At 36.5% G+C, this 26,335-nt stretch overlaps 1 protein-coding gene across 1 annotated transcript in view; it reads right to left on the minus strand.

Annotated features, from left to right (window-relative positions):
* CAH1 (carbonic anhydrase 1) overlaps positions 1 to 24,850 on the minus strand; it is a 69,155-nt gene extending 44,305 nt beyond the window's left edge. Inside the window, exon 1 of the mRNA XM_033467439.2 lies at positions 24,398 to 24,850. Within this exon, the coding sequence (XP_033323330.1) occupies positions 24,398 to 24,431 (34 nt within the window). The 5' untranslated portion in view covers positions 24,432 to 24,850. The remainder of the gene's footprint in view (positions 1 to 24,397) is intronic.
* Between the last annotated feature and the right edge of the window lie 1,485 nt (positions 24,851 to 26,335).

Consider the following 26,335-nt stretch of genomic DNA (forward strand, 5'->3'; position numbering starts at 1 on the left):
TTAAATTCATATAAATGGAGTTCATGCAAATAGAGTTCATATAAATGGAGTTCATATAAATAGAGTTCATACAAATAGAGTTCATATAGACTTCATATAAATGAAGTCCATATAAATGGAGTTCATATAAACGGAGTTCGTACAAATAGAGTTCATAGATATGGAGTTCATATAAATGAAGTTAATGCAAATAGAGTTCATGCAAACGGAGAAAATCATGAAAATGGATAACGTTCAAGTGTTCGCTTTTCGAGATCGAAGAAACCAGATACGAGTATTTATGCAGATATTATGTAGCAGAAATTATGGACCTCGTTTTTTCCCTCCAGCCTCCTTCTTTCCTCATTGAAAACAAGATCGCCGGATAACTCGTGATCCGTGGAAACTATCAAAGCTGGTGTTTGCTAAGCGAAAACATCCTTGCGCTATCTGTACGCGCCGCTGACAAGAGAAATACAGCTGTCCCGTGCAGACGACGACAACGACGACGACGACGACGACGGCGACGAAGACAACGACGACGTTCCTTTATCGGAGCAACGCGCAATGGGCCGTTTCGAAGAGAGCCGCGCGGCGTGGCTCACAGCTGCGAGCCACCAGCACGTGATACGATGACATAATCGTGCGACGCAACCGCGATTATGCTTGCCGCGCGCTCGTGCGACTTACGATCGTCGCACGCCATTAATTTACGAAGTGTCTCACGGGTCTATTCGATCGACCCTGACGCGTTCGAGTGCACCGGAATCGTATTTGCCTCGATCAGCGTACCTTCAGGGACTCCGCGATCCTATTTTCCTCCGGGAAGTTGTGTCGCCAATGACGCAGGATCTCGCGTGATGATCCTGTTCCACCGAATAAGGATGTTGAATTGACGGCAGAAAAATTCCACAGGTCGATTTATAGCGGCTACAAGGTGGATCAAAAGCGCGAGCATATAATTTGCTATAGTTGGATCTAGAACGCCGCGTGTCACGTGTTGTCACTTTCAAGATGTTTCAAGATGTTCTACCAGTTATTGTATCAGTAAATATTCCAGATTTGAATGTGCAAGTAGATTTACGTTGAAACATTGCAAACTTGATGACTTAATGGAGGATTAGGTACATTAATTTTTAGATAATTATATCGGTGTTTAACAATGATGACTTGTTTAATGTTGCGTTGAGCCGCCGCGACCACCATAATCCAGTTAAGGATTAAAATTCTGATCACTATGTCCTCGTATGAATCATGTTTCCTTGTCCTTTTTTAATTTTTTTTTTTAGTATATTTTTATGATTTTTTTCTGATAAATACATAGAGATCCTAAATGCATTTTAAACTTCTGTAGCAACATTTTGTATGCGTGAACATTGTTCGCAAATGTTTTCTTCGTTGAGAGATTAGTGAATTGTTATGTAAGATTAATCGATTTTGCATTAAATTGTCGTATGTATCAACGTGTTTTAATCCTTCGTACTCGAAAAAGTTCCTCGGATCATCTACCGACAACTCGAAGGGATTTATTCGCGAAATAGTAATACTTCGCATAAAATGTAAAATTATACATATAACGTTGGAAATAATTACCCTGTTTAAATAGGAATTGGCATGGAATTCTATTGATAAAGATTTCATGAAACAAAAATGTTTAATCTTAAATAGGTCAATGTCTAAAATTACTCGTAGATAGTTAACCTCCAATTTTCTAACCAATTCACGCGTCCCAAAGTTTTCACGACTCGGTGATTTCACCTTTGAATGTTATTCATCCACAGATTCTGTCCTTGCTACGTCATACTTGAACCTTATCTTGGCTATATTCTTAGCCTTGAGCATCACGGAAGTATTCGGACACTTTCTAAAACGGAATAACTTTTCCAAAGTCGTGCCCACCAACTTGAATCTTTTAGAGACGTTGAAAAGACAAGTTTACGGGAAAATGTGCGAAATTTTTTCAAAAATTGCAATTGGTTGGAGTGACGAAATGAACAGAAAAATTCTCTGTTAGCTTTCTTATCCCATCCCTTTAATGAAAATTTAAACAGTACAATTTGTACATCTTTGTACTTTATATGCATGCTAAAAATGTAATTAACGTAAAAAATTTAACAAATCACGGTTATTTTAAGAACAGAAAGACTAACAGATCTATAATAAGAAGTACAGTAATTTCTCCCTAATTCGTGCTCAGATTGCGCACGAAAATGGACAATTTAGGAAGAGGAGATACGATTATTCGAGTCTTGCACCTCGTTTTTATAATTGTTGACAATTGGCAACTACAAAAACGAACCACAAAAATTTTCCACTTGTGTTTACAAGCTGAAGGAAAATTGGGGAGAATTTACTGTATTTTTTTCATTTCCAGATACTACAGAAATAATAATAAAATATATTTTTACCCCCCCCCCTCTCTCTCTCTCTTGAACTACAACAACTCAAATCGCGTAATCTACTAAATGTGAATCTTATCAAAATCTAGAAATTGAAGCAGACGAAGATAAACAGGAAACGAACGTTGTCTATCAGGAAAATGATTAAAGAGGAAAAAGTGCTAATCAATGTACTTGTGAAAGAAACCGAAGTGCGAGGGATTAATTGAACGATGTTTTAATATGAAAAAATCGGAAGGTAAACAATAAAGTTCAAAATCGGATAAGATTTGAAACAAAAAGGAAAGAGCAAAGTAACAAAATACAGAAAAGAAAAGAACAACAAACGACAGAGGAATAATCGATGATTAGATACAGTATCTTCAATGCCTCAACTGGTGTGGCATGAATGTCTCATTCACAGGTCAGGTTTATGTACTAGCGTGTCTCCCAATCTGTTGATATAAACAAAGTTATGTCAAGTTTATGTCAAGGTTATTTATATAACAACGAGCCGCGAGACTCGCAATCGCAAATAATCGCAATCTGAGCGCGAATTGGGGAGAAATTACTGTACTTCTTATCATAGACCTGTTAGTCTTTCCGTTGTTCTTAAAGTAACCGCGATTTATTACATTTTTTACGTTAATTACATTCTTAGCATGCAAATAACGGATAAAGATGTACAAATTGTACTGTTTAAATTTTCGTCGAACGGATCGGATAAGAAAGTTAACAAAGAATTTTTCTATTTATTTCGTCACTATTTTTGTTTACTGTATCTTCAACAATATGTTTTGGAAAATTTGTAACTAAAAAATCAAATTAAGAATAGTTATAAGAATCACGTATAATTGTAAAAATGGTCCGTCGTCTGAGGGTTAACACACGTTCAGCATCGACAATCAACCACTAAAATTCCCACAAAGTCAGAGCAATTTAATTAATTGAACCGAAACTAGAATGTTAAAATTTATTTTAACATTTCAGTTTCAGAAATTCAGATCGTTTGAATATATTAGCATGAAAGTGAAAGAATTGGTTAAAAATTAGTGTCACCCATCTGTGACCGACGCGGCGCTCAACGTGTTAACCCTTAAATGCATATTGTTGCCAATTGTCTACATTCCAGTTCCACTTAATTTTATTCAAAAACCTGAGTATGTGCGTTTCCGAATACACGTTGATAACAATAGACAATAGACCATGTGTGAAATAAAAGACTTGACATTACTTTTGGCGAGTAAGTTATATGTTTTTTGACATTTGAATGTGGTGGGTGATAACCTTCAATGTGTTACTTGGAGAGATATTTTCTTTTTTCGAGTTTCCTATAAAGGAGTGATTTATCTAATTGAAAAAAAAAAATTACTTCTCATCTGTTGTCAAGTAAGCTATGAATGTTTGATGTTGCATTTGAAAATTTTATTGGATCTATGCCAGATTTTAATATATAAATAAATACTCAATAATAATAATATTATAATAAATAAATACTCAATATTATTACCTAGATTTTTTTATTTATTTTTTACGTAACCTATGACTACATTCCTATAAAAAACGAGTTTTTAAAATTCAAAACAAAAAATCATGCATTTAAGGGTTAAAGGAACGAAAGTATGTATGTATACAGCATAAGTAGACGCTGCGGGAAGAAAAGAGCGCGGGATTCATACCGCTTGCTCCTATTGACCGCGATCACAGAGCTCGGCCGCGTTCTAAGGAGAAAAATACGTCTCGAGGCCGACGAGATCTGTTTGAAGGTTCGTTCAACCTTGCCCAACGAGCCACGAGAAAACTTGTGTCACAATAAGTGATGCGATCAGCGATCGCGGCCAATTTCTCCGTAGACCTTCAGCTTATTTTTCGCCTGGCCTTACTCGGGACTATAACAATTTATCCTTCCGTTGTGGATCGTACCCGCGGCTTCCGAATTTATTACTATGTCCTTTTAAGACCAAATCTGTTGACCCGTTTAATAGTGACTGACATGTGTCGCTTCGTACAATTGAAAAGACTGGATTTAATGAGACTTTTATCGCCTTTATTATAATGTATGTTCCTATTAAAAAATTCATTCGGTCATTTCCTATGGAAGAGTCTTTATAATTTTATGGAAATAGTCATAAAGTAATAAGTGGTGTAACAAGTTTAATTTTAATGAAAATCTGTAAACTTTAGGAAAAATGTTAATTAAATCTGATAAACTCCAGGAAATTGTTAATGAAATCTTATAAACTCGTGGAAATTGTTAACGAAATCTTACAAACTCCAGGAAATTGTTAATGAAATCTAATAAACTCGAGAAAATTGTTAATGAAATATTATAAACTTTAGGAAAGTGTCGATGAAATCGTATAATCTCGAGGAAAGTGTGTTTATATTAACCCTTTGCACTCGAAGAATTTTCTCAGATCACCTATCAGCGGCTTGATTAAAATATAAAATGATATTACAAATTAATATTTCGTTTTATTAAATGAAAATATGTAATCAGAAGGTGGAGGAGAAGTCAATGTCAGCAGAGAAACACGAGGAGGAACAAGTCGAAGGAAAAATTACGAAAGAACATCAAGGAAAATGCAGATGAGGAAAATGGTGCTGAGGAATATTTATTCCATTTAGAAGAAGTCAAACAGAAAGAGATAATTACCTCAAGAAGTTCCAGGTGGTTCAGTAAAATCAATTCAGCGAATCGCAAGTTGTGGAAAAAGTTCAGAGAAAACAATCGGAATATTCAAGACCCGTGATGCGATAAGTGGACCGCGGATTGTACACATTAATGAAAAAAAAATTAGCATATAAATTGCAATGAAATAAAAACATTTATTGAATTGCATTATTTCCAAGTTCATAAAACGACTATGGCAAGAACTAAATGTGTATGTACTTCCTGCATCTTGCAATTATATTTGATTAATTGCAATGAAATAAAAACATTTACGAAATTATAAAAAATACTGTTGCATTATTTCCAATTCATAAAATGACCAAGGGAAGAATTAAATGTGTATGTACCTCCTGTACTTTGCATTTAGTGCAGATGATTCTATATGTATTTTTAGGTGTCGTAAAAGACAATTCTGTATTTTTGGATTCCATAAAATTCTTAACGGATTGGAACACACGTCACGCACAATGTGGCTCAAACGCGTCCGATCATTAATCACTGCGAAATCGCAGCTTGCTGTCTGTGCCGATTGGTCGTAAAAATAACGCTTTCGGTTCCAAGAAGCGCGGCGTGAAACCAACGGAATGTTTAATTGCATTAGCAGCTTTGGCTGGATTCTCGCGTCACGTTCCACCGAGGCTATTATTCTGTGCGCAATCGTCGAGTCGGATGTAACGTCCCGAAGAGTAAGCAATGGTCACGCCTTTTGGAAACCGGACGAGGCTGCCTATACATATAATGTCGCGCCTTTGTTCCGTATTCGGCTATGAATCATGAGAATCTTACAAACAAACCACCCTTGCCATTCGAAACGTTAAATTCGACGCGTGTCTCGATTCTTAACCGTTTCGTTTCGTTTCGACTGACGAGGGGATCTTAACTCATTAACTGACAAATTTTAATTTTTTTTTTTAAATTTTTGACGGAAAAAGTTATGTATATCCTCAAAAATTTGTGTAACAATATCATTATATTTAAATTGTTTTTTTTTTGTTAAAATATGTTATATTTTTTAAAAAGTAAAAATTTAAAAAGTAAAATTGTAATTTCAGTTATACGAAAAATGATAAATAAAATCTATATCTGAACCTGAAACAACAAATCCCAACAAAAACTTGTACAGTATAAAAAGTAGACAAATTTTCTTCTAAAGAGCATATATGGGTTATATGGCATATATGGGGGAGGGGGGGGGGAGGTAGATGACTCGCTTGCAAATGATTTTTATTGATCAGTTTTTGGCAATGATCAGCTCACGAAGATAACATGTCATTGTCGTAGAGGCTCGTTACACGGCTGGTTTTGCATTATTAGACGTATCAATTTCTTCCCTCTCCCCCCCGTAGTCGAGTTATTTTGATGGAAGGTTATAGACTCTCGTTGAGCAAGCCTGGAACTAACTATTATATCGAGATCGTGCACAGCACGGAAACCACTCAAAATCGATATAGAACCACGACAAACTATGCCCGTATCTATAACGCGTGAACCTCCTTCTGTCAATAGTAACCATCAATCTTTTAACGTTCCGATTCCGTTCAGCTAAGGGGTGGTTCTGTACAGTCCTACGGTCTTCCTTCTTTTTTTTAATGCTAGCCTAATATTAATTACACGATGTCCCATCCACTTTGATGGAAGCTGCTGCTAAGTAGATCGGACATACAGTCACCCGCTAAAATATTCGGGAAATGGATTCTTTCGAAACGGATAACTTTTTAGAAATTGGACCAAATAGGTCGAATCTTTTCCAGATGTCACAGTGATTAGTGTACTAGACAATGAGTAAACAAATCTTTGCGAAAATTACAATTGGTTGTAATTTTTTGTTTTTTTTTTTATCCGAGCCTCGAACGAATGTTTAGAGTTATGTGTTTGCTGAATTATTTTTTTTGACATTTCAATCAATTTTCATTTCGGTGAAAATTTATTTATACAGTGTCTTGTTCCTCCAATATTTCAAAATAACTGTAGTAATTTGGTCCAATTTTTACAATGTTATTCCGTTTTAAAAAGTGTCTGAACGTTTCGGTGAGTGGCTCTCTGTGTGTATTTATTTCAAACCTAATTCAACCCTCATAAGAATTTCACACGGTTTCTCTTTTCCCTTGCAAAACAGTACGTTCAGATCTGCTGTTAAATTCTGCTTTTATTGCAGCGTATTCGATCTAGAAAAAATATGAATTTAAAAAGATAATTATGATGTCATAATAGGAAGACGAAATTTTCTTAATAAGGAATTAAAGAGTTAATCTTGAGGGAAGCCACGTATACACTAATTTAATTATTAATTCCTCAAATGTATTAATTTTTACAATTACGTGAAATGACACCAAGAAATAAATCATGTTGGGAAAATAGGGTACAGATGATGGTTTAAATTATTTTCTTAAAAATTTATCCATCTCTGTTGCTGTTTCCAGAAATAAGGATGTTCTAATATTTGGTTAAAAACAACTTGATTATTTGTACAATCAATGTTTATTTTATAACTGCGTAAAATTCAATACAGCTCGATTCTCGGTGTTCCTTAAACGTCGCTAACCAAGATCTTACTGTAGCCAATGGTATTAGATACTGCAAGCAAGTCAACATAACTTAGCATCGTGACTACTTTCGAGAGGAAAAAAAGTAAACGGGTATAAATATGCAAATGATTTACGTAATTGCCGAGGTTCAGCATCAACGATGTTTTGTAACAGATGGCTCGTACATGTCACGATGGAAAAGACGAACTCATTGACCGTATGAATGGCTGCAGGCGATGCTATAAAACATGATACAGATCTACCTTGAAAAAAGGTATTTCACGGTATTCGTTCAAATACAGACTTCCCGTTCTTCCTATTTACACACTTTTCTGTGAAATTGTTCTTGCAAGTAGTAGGTTTGGTATAAAATGCACGGAGAAGGTTGAACATAAAAAAAGGCATGAAATAAAGAAAAACTTTTAAAGGAACAATTATGTAGCTATGAAGATTGTTATCAATTTGAGCTTCATGTTTAAATATATTTCTATTAGTAATTATTAAGTGCCAAATATCAATTCCAAAAAGCCACTGAATTAATGAAACTTAAACTGTAGAAAGTTCAAATAGGAAAATATTAGTTTAGGAAATATTACACCATAGGAAATATTAGTTTAATTATTTTTTTATTCTAAAAATCTTAATAACATTCAGTTTGTTAAGCAGGAATGTTATTCCGTTTTCTTAAATCGAACTAAAATTGTAGGCACACAATAAATCCTAAGAGATTATTATAATCGAAAAAATTCTGTGACGGAAATGGTACAGCAGAGGATTAATCTGATACAAATGCAAAAAGAGTAACAGTCCGGTGATTAATGAGCTCTATGTATAAACAACTTCCCGTCTAAAATAGGGTAGATTGGAAATGAACCACAAGCCTGTACCGCCTTCTGAATTTTAATTACATTTCCATATACGCATCTACGATTGCTGCTCCTTCGAATAAATGTATTAAAAAATGTCTCTGTCTGAAGTACGAGTAGCAAGATTCCGGAAGTGGTAAAAGATGAAAGTGGGAAAACGACCGCTCAGAAATTTCTACTCTCCGCAAGATTCCTTGGAAATTGCTCACCTCGCTTCCCACGAAATCAACCGCTTACATTGTTCCACCATTTTTGCCGAGCAACCTGTTCGGAATGCCGAGACATGGCGAAGGATGTGTCAAGGCAAACTGCGAGTTTCAGTCACGAATTTCAGACGAAATCGACCACGAGTCGCAAACATTGGCCTGGTTTTGGAAAAGTGTAAGTTGCAAATGCGTGCGAATTTACGTCGCCTATATGAGTCGGCCGAGAGCTAAGTTTACAGAGGTTGGGTCAAGTATGTTTCTCGATACAGTAATTTCTCCCTAATTCTCGCGCTCAGATTGCGCACAAAAATGGACGATTTGGAAAGAAGATATACGATTATAGTTTTTATAGTTGACAATCGGCGGCTATAAAAACAAGCCGCAAGGTTCGAATAATCGTATCTCTTCTTCTAAAATTGTCCACTTTTGTGCGTAATCTGAGCGCAAATTAGGGAGAAATTACTGTAAATAAAAATGGGTAATTTGAGAAAACGAGATAACGATTATTCGAGTCCTGCGGCTCGCTTTTATAGTTATCGATTGTTGTTCCGTCCTTCAACGGAATTTTCGTGCTGCGTCCGCCTAACTTTCTCCGGGACGAATTACCTTTTTCTTTTATCCCTAAAAAGCATTTATTAACGGGGAATCTTCGGCTCAGCGAGACAAATTAACAGTCCTTCAACGAACGACGTGCAATCGACAAAAGGTCACGTTCGTTAGGCTTTCAATATCGTAGAGCCATAGCCTTCTTCATTGCAGTTTCTAAGTTTATGATTTTTTCGAGCCGTCTTCTTTCCGGCAATAAAGTCGTTTCTGCTGCCCGTCCTGCGTTTCTTGCTACCTGCGGCACTGCGTGCTACGTCACTTTTAAAAACTCGAAAAAAAATAAATAATAATAATAAAACTCGGTATAAAAACTCGAAACCGATTCTTCTCTTAGTCATTTTGGTCATTAGTCTTTCGTCGATCGTCGGTCATTTATTCATTAGTCATTCGTCAGTCAGTGTCAGTTAAACTCAGTCATTCTCGCTCGATCTCTGGTCCGCAACTCTGTTTCATCAGACACGCGCTGTCCATTTCAACTAAGTTCTGAATCGCAGTCAATCTGCTTCAGTCAACTTCTGCAGACTCCAGCTCACGCTAGTCTACTACACTCAATACTTCAACTTCAGTAGACTCCAACTCATGCTAGTCTACTATTCAGTTAGTCAGTCAACTCAGCTTCAGTCAACTACAGTAGACTCCAACTCACGCTAATCTACTACTCAGACAATCTTTCCATCTTCGACCATCGAATTGAGTGCTTTATAGTGCTTCAATTCATTCTTCAAAATTAAAACAGCTGTCCATCTTTAATTAGACGAACAGCGATACTAATCAATCCCGTCGCTTAGCGTAATCGGCCTTAAAACCCGACAGATTTTGTAATCACGGAGTTTTAGTATCGGGTGTACTCGCTGTGCACCCTACAATTGTCAACAACTATAAAAACGAGACGCAAGAGTCGAATAATCGTATCTCCTTTTCTTAAATTGTCCATTTTTGTGCGCAATCTGAGCGCAAATTAGGTAAATAAAAATGGATAAATTGAGAAGGCGAGATAACGATTATTCGAGCCCTGCAGCTCGCTTTTATAGTTATCGATTGTCAAGAACTATAAAAACGAGACACAAGACTCGAATAATCGTATCTCCTCTTCTTAAATTGTCCATTTTTGTGCGCAATCTGAGTGCGAGTTAGAGAGAAATTATTGTATAAGGAAACCTTAAGTCAGAAAGTTTCGATTAAGTTCGAGTCATGTTAACACTAGATTTACGGAGCACAAAAAACAGCTGTTTTATATTAGTTTATAAAAGCAACAATAAGACGTTTATTCTGACTTTTAACAAGTGTCATTGTAACATTTGCCGTAAGTAACATATAAATTGTAACATATATAACACATAATAACTCATAAATGTATCTTTACGATATGAATAATCATAAATTAAAAAATCTAGTGTTAATGGCGAGGTTTGCTCTCAATTTGATGGCAAATTTGTGCCGCGAATCTGGGTAAATTTTTTGGTCGCAAACTTGTCACACGATTCCCGGTATAACACAAGCTGGATCGGCTTTTTTGTTTAGCAGGTGAGTTGTGTAATCGAACGAGGACGTTGACCTCGATCATTCTGCACCGAGCGAAATTCCAGTCTGACCCGAATCTCGGTTACACGTGACGAGGAAAACAAAGAGACGAATACAAGCGCGCGTAGATTCGACCGGTTCGCCACACGACCGCTAAAAAATGATACGATCGAACATCTCCTCCTCTTCCCAGCCAAGCCTATAAAGCAACACGTGTCCGCAATCAAACCGAGGAAGGGAGAGACTATTTTTCTGCGGAACCGGCCAAGTAGCGCTACCGCAATCAATTGTTATCCGTGACTCAATTATTTCAGTTCCTCCGACGTTTCCTTTCTTGGTCGACAGTTAAACCAACAAAACCAGCGAATGGCCTTGTCCAAAGCACAATATTTCTGAACACATTAAAATAACCAAAATAGGAAAGTATCGATTTGTAGGTTTCTCTTGAAAATTGGATTTGTGAAATTTTGAATTTACATTATCTGTGTTTATAAATTCTTTTTAAATTATGAAATGGAAATTTATTCCATTTTTTCCATGTATTTTCCATTTCCATTCATTCCATTATTTTATTTAAAAATGCATTATTACAGACGAGTAGATCAAATATAAAATAGCAAAGACATTTAAACCAAATATTATTGTATTACTGTGAACTCCTTAAAATGATTATGAAAATAAATAAATGTTTATGTAGCTCCTGCATTTAGAAAATAACGAAGACAATTTTTATTTTGCATAATAATCTGCAGTCTAATCATTGTTGGTACAATTTTTCCACGGCCAAGACAATTGCGACGGTAATTTTTGTAATTTCATAATGTTAAGCGCAATATTAAAGGAATTTATTTCAAATATAAAAGGTTAACGCTTCGATTGCTACGCGCCAACGGATTAGAAAATTTCATAAACTTAAAGTACTTGATGATAAATGTTAATAAGATGTCATAAATTCGCGTAAAAATTAATGTTCAAGCATGGGCAAATAATTAATATCATAATAATTATTATAATAATGAATGTTATTATTATATTATATAATAATGGATTAGCTAACTGGATTAGCTTTTAATATTAATTATTATTATTATTACATACACACACAATACTTAAAAACTTAAAAGATTGAAGTTAATCGATTCTCTGAACGTGTAAAGTTCAATCCACAGTTGAAGTTACATTTAATTCACGTAAATCTTTGGCCAAGCACGCAGCGAGCTAAATATTGCACCTACGCCAAGCGTTCGGTGTGTCGAGCAGAGTTGTCTATCATCGAAAATACTGTCTGCAATATTTTTTCCCCGAATGTTTATCGAGCTATGCCCGCGACCACGAGCACCTGCAGCAATGGCGGCGCTTCGGAGCGCGGTGGCCCGTGAAAACTTGCGAATAAATTCGGGCATTCGGTGTTTCGGCCGGTGAGCGGTCAGAACCCGAACGACTTAATCGTCGATCTGCACGCCGTCGGCCAGGAATTTATGCAAATCACGGTATCCGCCAGACTTCGCAATTGCACTCGCGCCGGTTCAAAGATAGCGCTGACAAATTGGCCCCAGATTAAGGGCATTTCGGAGAGGCATGCACGGTAACCGGGTAAGGCGATGCGAAACTGGGTCTGCGACCCCTAAACACACCACGCTGCCGACGCCGACGCCGCCGCCGCCGCGCCGTTGCTGCTTGCCGCTTTCGTGTACGCCTCGCTTTGTTCCCTCTGTTTGCGCTAATATCAGCGTTCACGGGCGCACGTCGATACCGTTCCTGGCTCCTTAAGTACTGGTATTCGGACACGCGTTCACCGAGTTGGACGTACACTACCACTCAAAAGTCGTCGACACGTCATACTATTCCATTGATGCGGTTGCACTTGCACAGATATGATGCAACGGCTTTCCGGGCCATTTCTCTGCAGCCTTGTGTGTTACCAGCGTTTCTGCCATAATTAATCCTTCGCGATCGAGGATGCTTTATTCCATCTGTTTCCGAATTTGTTATAAGATTATGTAATCCAACTGTGTTTTCGTATGCACTTTTACTACCTATTTAGAACAGTCGAGAAATACTATACTACCAAAAAGTGTATAATACCTTTAATATACATATATATAATACCTTTAGTATACAGGTTGTTCCATATATATGTTAACACCCAGAAAGGGGTTATTCCTGAGGTCATTTGAAGTAACTTTTTCCTTGGCGAAAATGCAATCTGCGGCTTTGTTTACGAGTTATTAACGAAAAAGGCTGACCAATGAGAGGCGAGATCAACTGGCGCGAGGCGGCCGAACCAACGAGCGGACAACAGCCCAGTTCCGCTGTTTGGTTCGGCCGCGTAGCGTTAGGCGAGCGCGCCTCTCATTGGTCACTGTTTTTCGTTAATAAGTCAAAAATAAAACTGCGGATCGCATTTTCGCTAAGGAAAAAGTTGCTCCAAATGACCTCAGGAACCCCTCATTTCTCGGAAATACGATAATTTTGGGACACCCTGTATAATACCATCATAATAGCTAAAAGTAGTAATATCTTTTTTTAAAGTGGACCAGGATGACTTGAAATTTTTTTTAAGTGATTTTAAGCGAGATTAGTTTACTAGACAATGGCTAAAATACTTCTTTTCAATTGTTCCATTCTTCTAAATAGAGAAAAAATGTTAAAGAACTCTCGTTTTTTAACTATTTTATCAGAATCTCGAACGAAAATTTGAAAAATGTGTGTTGTAGATATCAGTAATTTATATGCATATTGAAAATTTCACTGAAAACTTCCCGAAACGTTCAAGTAATTTCGTCTAATTTTAGAAAAGTTGTTCTATTTTCGAAGCTGTCCGAATGTTAATTTCAGTCACTCTATTTCAAACTTTAACGGGCTCGCTATCTGCATTACACGCAGGTGAAAACCATAACTTCGTATTTCACAAAACATTAAAAATTTTAACGCACAATATTCGAAAATTTCATAACTTTCTTATAGTAATTTTTTCGTATATCATAAGAGAATGCGTTGTATTTGATAGAATTAAATGGAATTGCAAAAGTTGTTGCCGGAACGAAGTCGGGCTGCGAACGAGTTCATTTGTGGGCACGAACGATATACATACGTATACATTTGTGCAGTTGAAATAAATCTCATCCGACGTTTCAAACGCTTAATAGGAAAAATTCGGGGATCTATTATACTTTAAAATAAATTGTATGGTCGTGACGTTACACGTGCGTCAGTGAAAATGTTCTCTTTGTGGAAGAAGAGATATTTTAAGATGATTGACTTCTGTTAAGGAAACGGTTTGTTTTTCTTGGAATGGAATGAATCGATTGAGATTTTCTTTGGCGAAACTTCCCGCGGGAAATCCATGAAGGTACTGTTGGAACAAATGGAAAGTTCAGGACTGTTAGGAAAAAATATGTCTGGAAAATGAATTCGAGGAAACTTGTGAAACGATTCCCGAGCATCGACAATAATAGTACAGTAAATTCTTCCTAATTTTCCTTCAGCTTTTAGACAAAAATGGACAATTTGAGGGAATACGATTATTCGAGCCTCGCAATATAATTGTTGTTTTTATAATTGTTGACAAGCGGCAACTATAAAAATGAGCTGCGAGGCTCGAATAATCGTATCTCCGCTTCCCAAATTGTCCATTTTTATTTACGAGCTGAAGGAAAATTAGGGAAAATTTACTGTACTTTTCTAACTTTCAGATACTACAGAAATAATAATAAATTATATTTTGAACCCCTCTCTTTTGAACAATAACAAGTCAGACCCGCGATGAAGATTTCGCGCATAATCTACTAAATGCGAATATTATCAAAATCTAGGAATGAAAGTAGACAAAGACGGACAGAAAACGAACATTGTTTATCAGGAAAATGATTAAAGACGAAAAAGTGTTAATCAATGTACTTGTGAAAGAAACCGAAGTGCGAGGGATTAATTGAACGATGTTTCAATATGAAAAAATCGGAAGGTAAACAATAAAGTTAAAAAGCGGATAAGATTTGCAACAAAAAGGAAAGAGCAAAGGAACAAAAACAGAAAAGAAAAGAACAACAAAAGTCAAAGAAATAATCGATGATTAGATACAGTATCTTCAATGCCTCAACTGGTGGCATGTGAATGTCTCACTCGCAGGTCAGATTTATGTACTAGCGTGTCTCCCAATCTGTTGATATAAACAAAGTCCTACCGTATAGTAATAACCAAGTACACCGCAGATTTTGTGTATATAAGACAAAAAATGAGCAGCCCCAATTTGAAACAGCAGAAAGATTAAAAAATGTTAACAATATCGATATATTATTTTCAACATGCTAATGTAATTTATGAAACAATAAATTTTTTGTTTAGCTCCTGTATCTTATTACACTAGTATGGGAAGAGTATTGTGGGGAAAAAAGATGCAATATCAAAGAATGTTATTTCCAACACAGCGTTTTGCAAACGTATGAAATGGTCTTTACGTATTTATTAAGTTTAACAAGAATACAAGATTAATAAATTATCGTAGCGTAAATTTTTTTTAAATGACAGAAAGGTGTAAAAAAAATTACAAACAATTCATATCGATATTTATTATACTGTCAAATGATGTTTCAATGTGATTCAAATCAGTACGATTTTCTAAATGATTCGCGTTTAAAAGAATTATTAAACGTCCGTAATTAAATTAAATTTAGAGTTATATGAGAAAGCTAGAGACACGGCGAACGACCCAGAAATAGAAGAGTACGATGAAGAACGAGATCAATTCATTTAAATTCATAATTACAAAACGAAAATGACAGTAAACTGATATATATATATATCAGTTTATATATATAAACACATAATATTTATAAAGATTGAGAAATCTATATGTAATCAATAAAGGAACTGTTTTATTCAAAGTATATACTTCTGTTCTCACAAAAGCAAATAAAATGATTTTGACCAGCTTTAGGAGTGAAATACAGTAAATTCTCCGCTGAGATCATGCACAAAGGTGGACAATTTGAGAGGATTGGAAGTAGTCAATACAATTGAATTTTCAATACAATTTTTATAGTAACCGATTGTCAAAAACTATAAAAACGTTTCTTTTTCTCCTCTTCCCAAATCGTCCATTTTTTTGCACAATTTGAGCGTCAATTACGGAGAATTTACTGTACACCACTGTGCGACGACCGCGACGATTATCCCTCATAGGAACGCAACAAGCGGAATTGTCAGTCGTAACGTCCTTCTAGGGGAACGACGTCTCCGCGCGTCCCAGCAGATTTTAATGGAACAATTTTTATAATCCCACGACACGAAGGCTGCTTCGGCCGTTCCTCGACGCGACGCGACCGTTTCCGCGGCTCTCGAATCGAGCGCGCGTGCTCCCGCCTCGTTATCCGGGGTACAACGTGCTCTCCATTCTCGCATTATATTCACGTATCCGCGGTCAGTACTTTGTGTGTATACAACTTATCCACGTGGTCTATACACGGCCACGAGATTACAACTGGGCTGTGCGCGAGAATGCGGCCTCGGAGTGGGCGGGCATTGTACCGCAATCAGTCTTGCCGCGGCCACTACGCCGGCTTATGACACTCGCGGCAAGAATCTACGGGCCGCTATCTTTATTATCGTCGGTCAATTTGTGCCGCTGGTAGGGCCCGCTTGCGGACCCTACCGCAAGAATTATTCGACCACCGAATTTATTGCGGACTAATCATTTTTAGAGCTCTCGTAACCGGGTTTCCCGTGGCCCCTGCGGTTTATGTCGTCGAAACAGACTGATCCGTTTTGATGATTCTTTATGCTATTTCTTAAGAACTTCGATGAGAAACTAATTCACAAGAATATAATAAATAATTTGTTACACGATACAACCTCGAGATTATCCGGATTCTCGATATTTATATTCTTTGTTATTTTACGTATAATATTATACACATAATATTTATAAAGATTGAAAAATCTATATAAGTAAATTGTTACTAAGATTTACTCTACTTTACGTTTACTTTATATTAAGTAAATTATTTATAATAAATTCTCCCCAATTGACGCTCAGCTTGGAAACAAAAATGGACAATTTCAGATTGTCAAGAACTGTAAAAACGAGCCGCAAGGCTGGAATAATTGTATCTCCTCTTCCGAAATTGTCTATCTTTTTTGCAAGCTGAGCGTCTATTGGGGAGAATTTACTGTACTTCTGTTGTCACAAAAACGAATAAAATGATTTTGACCAGCTGTCGGAGTGAAATACAGTAAATTCTCTCTAATTGAGACGGTCAGATTGTATACAAAAATGGACAATTTGGGAAGGGGGGATAGGGGATTTTCGACAATAAGGAAGAACTTCCATGAGAAACTAATTCAAGAAAATATAATAAATAATTTGTTGCACGATACAACCTCGATTATCCGGATTCTCGATATTTAGATTCTTTGTTACACAAACACGTGCATGTTAAATAGTTCGATCAGGGGCGATCTACGTATAACATTCTTTATTGCACGAATCTGAGAATAAATAAATGAAATATCTTATTCGATTCGGTAAAGATTTAATTACGAGATTTAATTAACAGGTCCTCTAAACAATAATATATTTTCATCTTTCGTGAACGCGCGCGAACATTTTTTAAGGACCTGAGAATATTGCCATTATGTATCGTAACGAGAAGAATGAACAATGTGTCCCGATCTTTTGTTACGTACAGAAGTAAATTACATGCTTGCAACTTCTGGAATAAGTGGTACAGTCCTATTGTCGACGACATGTCGGCATTCGTCCTCAAAGTTTTAAAAGTAGTTTGGTCTGCGAAAATCGTTTCCTATTAATCCTTTGCACTCGAGTGGCGACACTGAGACGCCACTAAAAATTGCTATGCTATTTTTCAAAATAACTGTAATATTGGGTTGGCAACTAAGTAATTGCCGATTTCAGTTATAGATGTCTCTCACTCCCATTTTTATGATATCCGTAAATGTTATATTATAAAATTATTATTATTATTATTATGTTATTTTTTATTATCCGTAAATGTTAGCAACTGGACAAATTGAATGCAGCGGTCAAGGAAAAGCGACCAGGATTGGTCAATCGTAAAGGTGTCATTTTCCAGCAGGACAATGCTAGGCCGCACACGTCTTTGCCCACTCGGCAAAAATTGATGGATATTGGTTGGGAATCGATGTTACATCCACCATATAGCCCTAATCTCGTGCCATCGGATTACCACTTATTTCGATCCCTGGACAACTCCCTTCGTGGTAAAACTTTTAATGATGATGACGCTGTAAAATCTCACTTAACTCAGTTTTTGGCCGAAAAGGACCAGACTTTCTACGAGCGTGGAATTCTCAAGTTGTCAGAGAGATGGCAAAAGGTCATCGAACAAAATGGAAAATACATAACAGATGAAACTTCATTCCAAGTAAAAAATAATTTTTTATTTCATTGAACAAATCGGCAATTACTTAGTTGCCAACCCAATAGTATCAGACTCGTTCATATCTAAAAGACCGTTAAAAATGAAATAAAATCGCAATAAATCATATAAAATAGAAACACTGTAGATCAGAAAATATGTTAAAAATATAATTAAAATAGCTTCGAGTGTGCAAAGAGTTAACAGTATCCATTTATTCAAATCATTCAGCCTTCAATTATTTCAACAATATTGCTTTCTTGAATGTTATCTAGGACTGTGTCCGAGAGCACAATGGAAAAGCTCGAATAATTCTTGCACATCGCGATTTATATCCTTCATGGCAAGAGGCATTAGACCAGACGCTGTTTATCGAGTTCGAATAAATCTCGGAGAGTGGGTCGCAGGGAAACCCGCCGCGAGTGGTAAGAATTTTTCTTTAGAATAGTGTGTTTATTGTGCCGGAATAATTCTTGCCGTCCGTGGACGGGTCGTTTATGGAGAACGCGGCAGGAATCATTAGCGAGAAAACCTCTACATGCAAAGACTGTTCTAATGATCCTTTCCGGTCATTGTCAGGCAGTTAACCCGACAGCTACGCGCAAGAATCACAATCGCGCTATAGCGCAAGAGGCACGGGCTCGCCTATACCTGGGAGAACAGGTGCATCGGCCTGAAGCACAACGAGGAAAATTATTGATTTTCGTTTACCCGGGGAACAGGTAGTGTCCCGCGGTAGCATGGCGAAGGCAACGCCGTCCCTTGGCACGAGTGGGACGCCCTGCATTCGAAGACAATGGCCTTAGGTCAGTGAGCCTGGTGCCATCGTGACACCGTGGAAATCGAACGGTGGAGCACGAAATCCTCTTATCACTGCCAGAATTGCCGTTTTTTTGTCCGGCAATTCGCCACGCAATTCACCCTTCGCTGGATCGCGCTTTGAACTTCGTTTTCGGATCGATACCATGAACGAACGAGCTGGCAATGTTATGGGAGGATTTTCATTGTGATGCTAAATGACACGAGTGCCATTCAAATCTCTGAGTCACAATAATTATATACAGCGTTTATTATTTGTAGTTACAGTAATTTCTCCCTAATTCGCGCTCAGATTGCGCAGAAAAATGAACAATTTGAGAGGAGAAAATAGTTGAAATAGTTTCAGAGGTGATAGTTTTTGTAGTTGTTGACAATCGGTAACTATAAAAACGAGTCTTTTCCCAAATTGACCATTTTAGACCGCAATCTAAGTGGCTAATTGGTTCATTGAGTATTTCCATTTTATTTTGTCTTCTCTTTGTGTATAAAAAATGTAAATATTCAAACGTGATATTCTAAACACACTCGGAGAAAATGTAACTAATCGAAATTCGGGCATCACAATTCGTTTATTTTCGAATTGTTTCAATTATAAGGAGGCTTTCAAAGGAAATGACTAAATAAATTTCTCAACTGCAGTACACATTGTAATAGAAATAGCAAATTGTTTAAATATATTCAGTCGTAAAGCAACACATGTCAGACATCTCTAGTACTCTATAGGTTTAGAGTTAACTCTTCGCACCCGTAGAATTTCCTCAGATCGCCTATCAACAATTCGAACATATTTATTCGCGAAGTGGTAACTAACGCTTTGAATAAAATATAAAATGATATAACATCGGAAATGATTGTTCTACTTAAATAAAATTCGACGTACGATTGTATTTGTACAGATCTCAAGAAACAAAAGTTCTAGACTTCTAAATGCCATAATTACATATTATGTTAAACATACTAGGTGTCTACAATGTTAATAATTCCTTGGACAAATTGTAGCTCAACGTGAAGTTTCAATGATAGATGCAAACGTAAATGATTTTAAACAGTGATAATTTTGGAAGTGGGACAAGGTGGAAAATTACTCTTGTACGGTTATCTATTTAGAGGAAGTTGAGCCGGCAATATTCTTCTTTGGAATTTGAAAGTTATCTCCTGTCAGTTGTTTCTGACGAGATTTTTAATACTCTTTTAATGTATTAGGTTGGCGCATATGAAATGTCGGATTTTCTTTACACGTAAACCTTTGTCTCCCTGTTTTCGTTATGCTTTTGTTTTTGGCATAACCTCGTTTATAGTCGTACTGTTCATTGCCAGAGTCACATTTCAACAAAGAATATTTTCTCAAAAGTGTTCCATTTTGTTATTTATTTTGAATTTCGTAAGAATACGAATTCAACTGATATTCGTGTAATTTTTTTATACGAGTATAAACTTGGTAATAATGCTGCAAAAGCTGTTCGCAATATAAACCAGGCCTTTTGGAAGAATATTGTTAACGATCGAAAAGTGCAGCGTTGGTTTGAAAATTTTCGGTCTGGTGATTTTTCCGTACAAAATGAACCGCGTGGAAGACCTAAAACGTCTGTGAAAAACGATGCTGTGAAAGCATTGGTGGAAACGAATGTGATTGGAGTAATTCACTACTGATTCCTTCGAATTGGGAAGACAATTACAACTGAAAAGTACTGCCAGTACAACGCTCGGCTTCATACGTCGTACAAAACAATTGCAAAATCAAACGAATTAAAATATGAAATTTTGCAGCACTCAGCTTATTCGCCGGATTTTCGGCCAACAGACTTTCATTTTTTTAAACATTTGGATCAGTCTTTACGGGCTAAACAGTACGAAAATGAAGACAGACTGAAAAATTCCATGTCAGAGTTTATTGATCCTAAAGATCAGAATTTCTTTAAGACAGGCATCTATGCATTAAAATCTCGTTGGGAAAGTGTATTGAAGCAAATGGAGCATATTTTGATGAAATAAACAGCTTTTGAAAAAAGATATGCAGTTTTATATATTCGCTTAAAAATCCGACATTGCATACACATCAACCTAATATTATTAGCATGAGTTCCTATTGAGAATACGTATAAAAGCATGGAACAAAATGATCGAATCATTCGCGAAAAAGATCAGCTAAAATATTTTCAGCTTAAAATATCTTTCAATGGTTTTGAGACGTTTCAATTCGTAACATTTTCGAGTGACTTGAATTTTTCTTTTAAGTGTTGAAGCTCAAATATTCATTTCTTCATCTTTCATATAGACTCTTAGAATGTAATGCAAATTGAATAGCTATCTATTTTGGTAGAAATTGTCTTTCCCCGACAACGATATCATGAAGCGACCCGGACTGCTGCGCGACGCGGTGACAGGCGTCGAAAGCACCTTTTACACAGCAAGTTCCTTGTCTTCCGGTTAAGCAATCGAAACAATAACATTTACTGATACCGTCGCTATCTAATCTGCTCAGTACACGAATATGCAACGCGTTTCGTAGATTCGCGCGATGCGTGTAACGTCGGTCATTGTGTCTGTTCTCTCCGCGAAGAACATACATATTTTGCAAACGTGCTGTCTCATAACCGAAGAATCCGGTGACTAGTTACATCTTTTGTATGATAAGGAAGATTAGAACAAAGAATCACGTACGTCGGAAATCCGAGCGGTGACGTAAAGAGATGACTTTCCTAGTATAGTTTTCACAGGATCAAACAATTATAACAGAAAATAATGCAGCCGAGAAATCTGATTGCGAGTGTCGTTGAGTGGACTCGATTGTTCTCCGCGCGATCAATCATTTTTAGCGATTGTCCATATTGTGGCCGGACTAAAAATAAAAGATAACGCGATGTATATCGTCGAGCGCTGTGTTCCGAAGTTTTACGATTTCCTCGCGATCTTGAAAATCCTTGGAGGTCGTCTAATTATGATCGACACCGTGACCGTTCCTTTTATCGTGTTTACTTAGTCAGCGTCTGTCAAAAATGTTTCGCCTGTTAAACTATTTTTACTAGCAGGCTGGCGGTCGTTTCTTTTCGGACGATTGAAACGAGGGATGATGCTCCTTTCGGCGCGATGATGCACGGCCGAAGATAAATATCGAATTACATTCGAGAAAACGAGAGAAACAATTCGTTTGCTGTGGTACGGAATATACAGCGTTAGGTACGCGATGATCGCCATTAACATAAATGTGTGACTTTATAATGGAGTGTGACGCATTATACGAGGCAAATAACTTTCGTCGTTCTTGTAACGCGACCCCGAATATTCCCAATTGTGGAACAGTGATATAGAGGACAACGTGATCATATATGTAACATACAAAATTCAATAGAAGCTTGTATTAAGTTGCTTTTCTTTTTGATCTCTGTTTAATAAAGTTATTTACAAGTATATCGCGGAGTTTATGCAGTTACACTAAACTAGTAGACACTCTATAATTTTTAACTTTTAGAGCAGAATAATTTTCTTAAAAGTTGGTTCGTTTTGAGATGTTACAAGGATTATATATATATATATATATATATATATATATATATATATATGATAGCTGATGTACAAATAATTTTGCGACAAAATTGCACTTGGCTGGATTTTCACTATTTCTAATTGATTATAATTCGTAGCAACGTTATTGGACAACATTTTCAGCATATACATAGCTGACATCGTTTTACAAAATGTGCATACGGATTTATATTATCATCACAGACATAGATAACAATTTCGTAAAACGCAAAGTTTGCAATTTTCCTTAAAATCCCTGCAAATTACGAAGAGAATATTTTGTTTGGATATGACAAACCAATTTTTTCAAATTGTTGCAATAATACAAGCAATTTTATGCACTTTTAGAAAAGTTAGCCTTTTTTGAAGGCTTCAAGTAACGAGACACGTTACTTGAAGAATCTAGATAAAATGCTGAAGAAAAGATTACAGATTCTGAAAATCAGAACGTCCAACAAAATAACTGCAAAGTTCGTCATCCGGTTCTGCGTATTTAAAGATTTATGGATCTGTTATGAAGTTGATCATAATTACATCAACAGTCCTAATAGATTCAGAAGCAAATAAAAGTCACGAGACGCGGGTGTCAGTCTTCGAAAGTCGCGTTCAAACCAGTTACCACAGAAGAGTTAAACAAAGTATGCATGTAAGTAGTAACCGATTTCTGGAAGTCGTGTTTAGCGTAAAAGGGAATACGAATTAAAAATAAGCACTCCGAGACTTCAGCGGCCGAGATGTGTCTCGAACTTTTGTTTTGCTGCTGTATAAATTTTCTGCGATGTCTCAAAGTGTCCTCAAGATTCAAATTCACTGTAGTCAGGATAACCCGCAGTATCGTTATTTCCTCCGTTTCGTCGCTGAACCGGATGAGACAGTGAGTTGAATATTTCATCAACTATACTGCATAAAACATGTTACGAGCTAATATAGATTTAACCGTGAAAGCATTATCTGTGCGAGTCCTACTGCGCTGGACAAAAGTATTCGTACTAAACGTAAAATGTGCACAGTATTATTGTATATGTTGTATGCACACCGGCAATGCAACCGATTGCTGGGTGTAATTTATACTGTGTATTTATTGTAGTCTTAACAAATGTTGATTTTATGTTTAGAGCTCCTCTACGATTTCATTGTTTCGCGTAATTTTGTAAAAATCATTTAAAACAACTTAAGTTCAATCCCATACACGTATGTATGGGAATATATTTGCAACACGAATTTGCATAAATGAACATATAAAAAGATTGTAGCCAAACTCAACGCATTAATATTCGACTGCGGTGCTCGGGTCCATTTGGACTCAAAATGTAAATATTGATATCTGACTATTTAGATTCTGACAATTTAAATTTCCACGTGTTTCATTAAGGTCTATAGAAAAACTAACGCGTCTAGAAGTAGTGTTAATTCGTAAATATTAATGAAATTCCATTTAGAATTGCAAATCTTTTCTGCCAATAGAAGCGTTAATAGGTCAACAAATTGTGAATTAAGCCGTTCATTTTGAAAGTGGCCGAAATCCATTTATTTTGAAATCCAAATATTTAAGGATTTTGCGTGTTAATGAATTAAAAAATATTGGTAACTGATATCATGGTAGTATGTTTTTGTATTTCCAAGGGTTATTGCGTTTTTTGCTGAAATGAAATTATATGTAACGTAGAAATGTGAATATTAAAGTAGCTAGCTCGATGCTTTTGGAAAATGGACTTAGGCCATTTTCAAAATAAGCTGTCGAATTAATCTATAGAAATGTTTCATCCCGTTAACACGTGAAAACTGTTGATTAAATAAACTTAGAGAACACAAATATTTCCAGTTTTTCATATTCTCATGAAACTAATAGATTCGGCGATAAAAAAGAACAAGCCAGAATGAGAGGACAAAATCATGAAATTTACCGTTCGTAAGAGAGTAATCCCATTGGTCCTCCATCGCGATGGACGAGAATCGGGTTATCGAAAATTCAGGTCCGGAAAATTCAGATCCGAGTAGAGTTTGCACCCTGTCGTCTTGTCTGCTTCCGGTCCTCGGGTTAATCGAACTGTCTCACCTCAGTCTGATCGGCAGAACTGTCACCGCGAATTTCCCGACCGAGCGCACCCGCGAGCGATTTCAAATCGGAACGAAAGTCAAATCAGCAGTTTGCGCTGCGAACAACTTCAGCGCGCGTATCGTTCTTTTTCTGTTGGTTCGTATACAAATCGGGTGTACACGAACAATTCGATCGCAACGGCGTCGCAGCGTTTACTTTGAAGCAACTTCAAAAACGATTTGTTGCTTCCTGCTTTCGTAGAGAAACAAAAAGGTCACTAACCCTCGAACAATCGTCCGCGTATGGCGTATGCGACGCCGGCCGGCCGATCACTGGATTATATACACGCGTCGGTCACGTGACCGCTACTACACCGACTGACTGGAATGCCCGCGCATGCGCCGAGAATTGTTTACACGTGCACCGCGATCCCGCCCCACCATGTGCACATTAGCACGTGCTCAGACGCGATCGGCCAGCACAATTTCGGACAATCGGGGGTGTTGCTTGCCAATTCGATCGAAGAAACTTTCTACCGGGATTAGTTTGGAAAACAGTTGTAGAATAACAATTATTTATTCGATTAAAATGATTTGCGTTACAAATAAAGATTATGAACGACGGAAAAATCATTTTCATTGCCGATAACGATCATCGACGATGGAAACGCTACTTCGGTTGTTCTAGCTGCTTTGGCGAAATAATATAAATGACCGAAATAGAATTCACCTCATTAATAATGGTTAACTAATCAGGAGGAATTTCTTCGGTTGCTTATAACCAATTTAACCGTGTAACTAAAACGGTTGAAACTCGAAAATTTTGTAATCATATGGTTGATTGACAAAATTTCAGCTTGCGGTTAATGCCCTCAACTTAAATAATAAACAAGTTTCGGCTATTAATTTTGTCTATAAAAAGGTATCAAATAACTCTTATTTTTGATTGCTGTTTTCCAGGGCTGAATAAAATAGTATCTCAAATAAAAGATCTAAATATTTTCGAGAATTATTTCCTAAATTACATTAGCATTTTGAATTTTAAATAAATATTTACTTTTTTGTTAATATTTGCAGAGTGGCACGACAAAATATCTTATTTAATCGTGGTAAAGAAAAAAATATTTCATTGATTTCTATGGTATAGTATTAAGTGTGTAACCAGTATCGCGCAGGGGTTATTTTTTGAAATGTTGCTTTTTCTCGTGGTTTTCAAGGCCTTCGATATTGTTTTTCAAATGACTATATATATTTTAAAATTATTATTAATTTTATAATTATGTTATTAAAAATAGTATTTATAAAAATATTTTATCATTTCTTTTATCAACCCTCGAAATACGGTCGCACGCTGTACGATAACGGGGTCTTTCGCGAACACATGGCCACGTGAGGTACACAATATGGAACAGTATTAAGTTACTAACACACGCAGCTTCGTCACCGTCGATAAAATAGGAAGACGTCTAGAGATCCCGTTACCGGAGAACGCGGAGTTTAAAAAATACTTTCAAATGTGAGTCGTTTATTTTGAAAGTGGCATAAGAGAGAGTCACTTTACCGTAATGAAAAGTGGTGATTTTTTAATGTTTATACGAAATTATTTATACTGAGAAAGATATCAGTATCCTGAGATAACAAATACAAGTAAATCTTCTCGAAAGTTAGCATCCATATTTTGAAACGTGTTAAAACGCAAACCCTTAAATATATCGACTTAAAAACAAAGTGACTTATGCCACTTTCAAAATAAACGGCTTATATGTAGTGTGATGTGACCTTGTACCGAATCCTGAACTTTCGGA

Source organism: Megalopta genalis, chromosome 8 (genome assembly GCF_051020955.1).
Source record: "Megalopta genalis isolate 19385.01 chromosome 8, iyMegGena1_principal, whole genome shotgun sequence".
Classification (NCBI taxonomy): domain Eukaryota; kingdom Metazoa; phylum Arthropoda; class Insecta; order Hymenoptera; family Halictidae; genus Megalopta; species Megalopta genalis.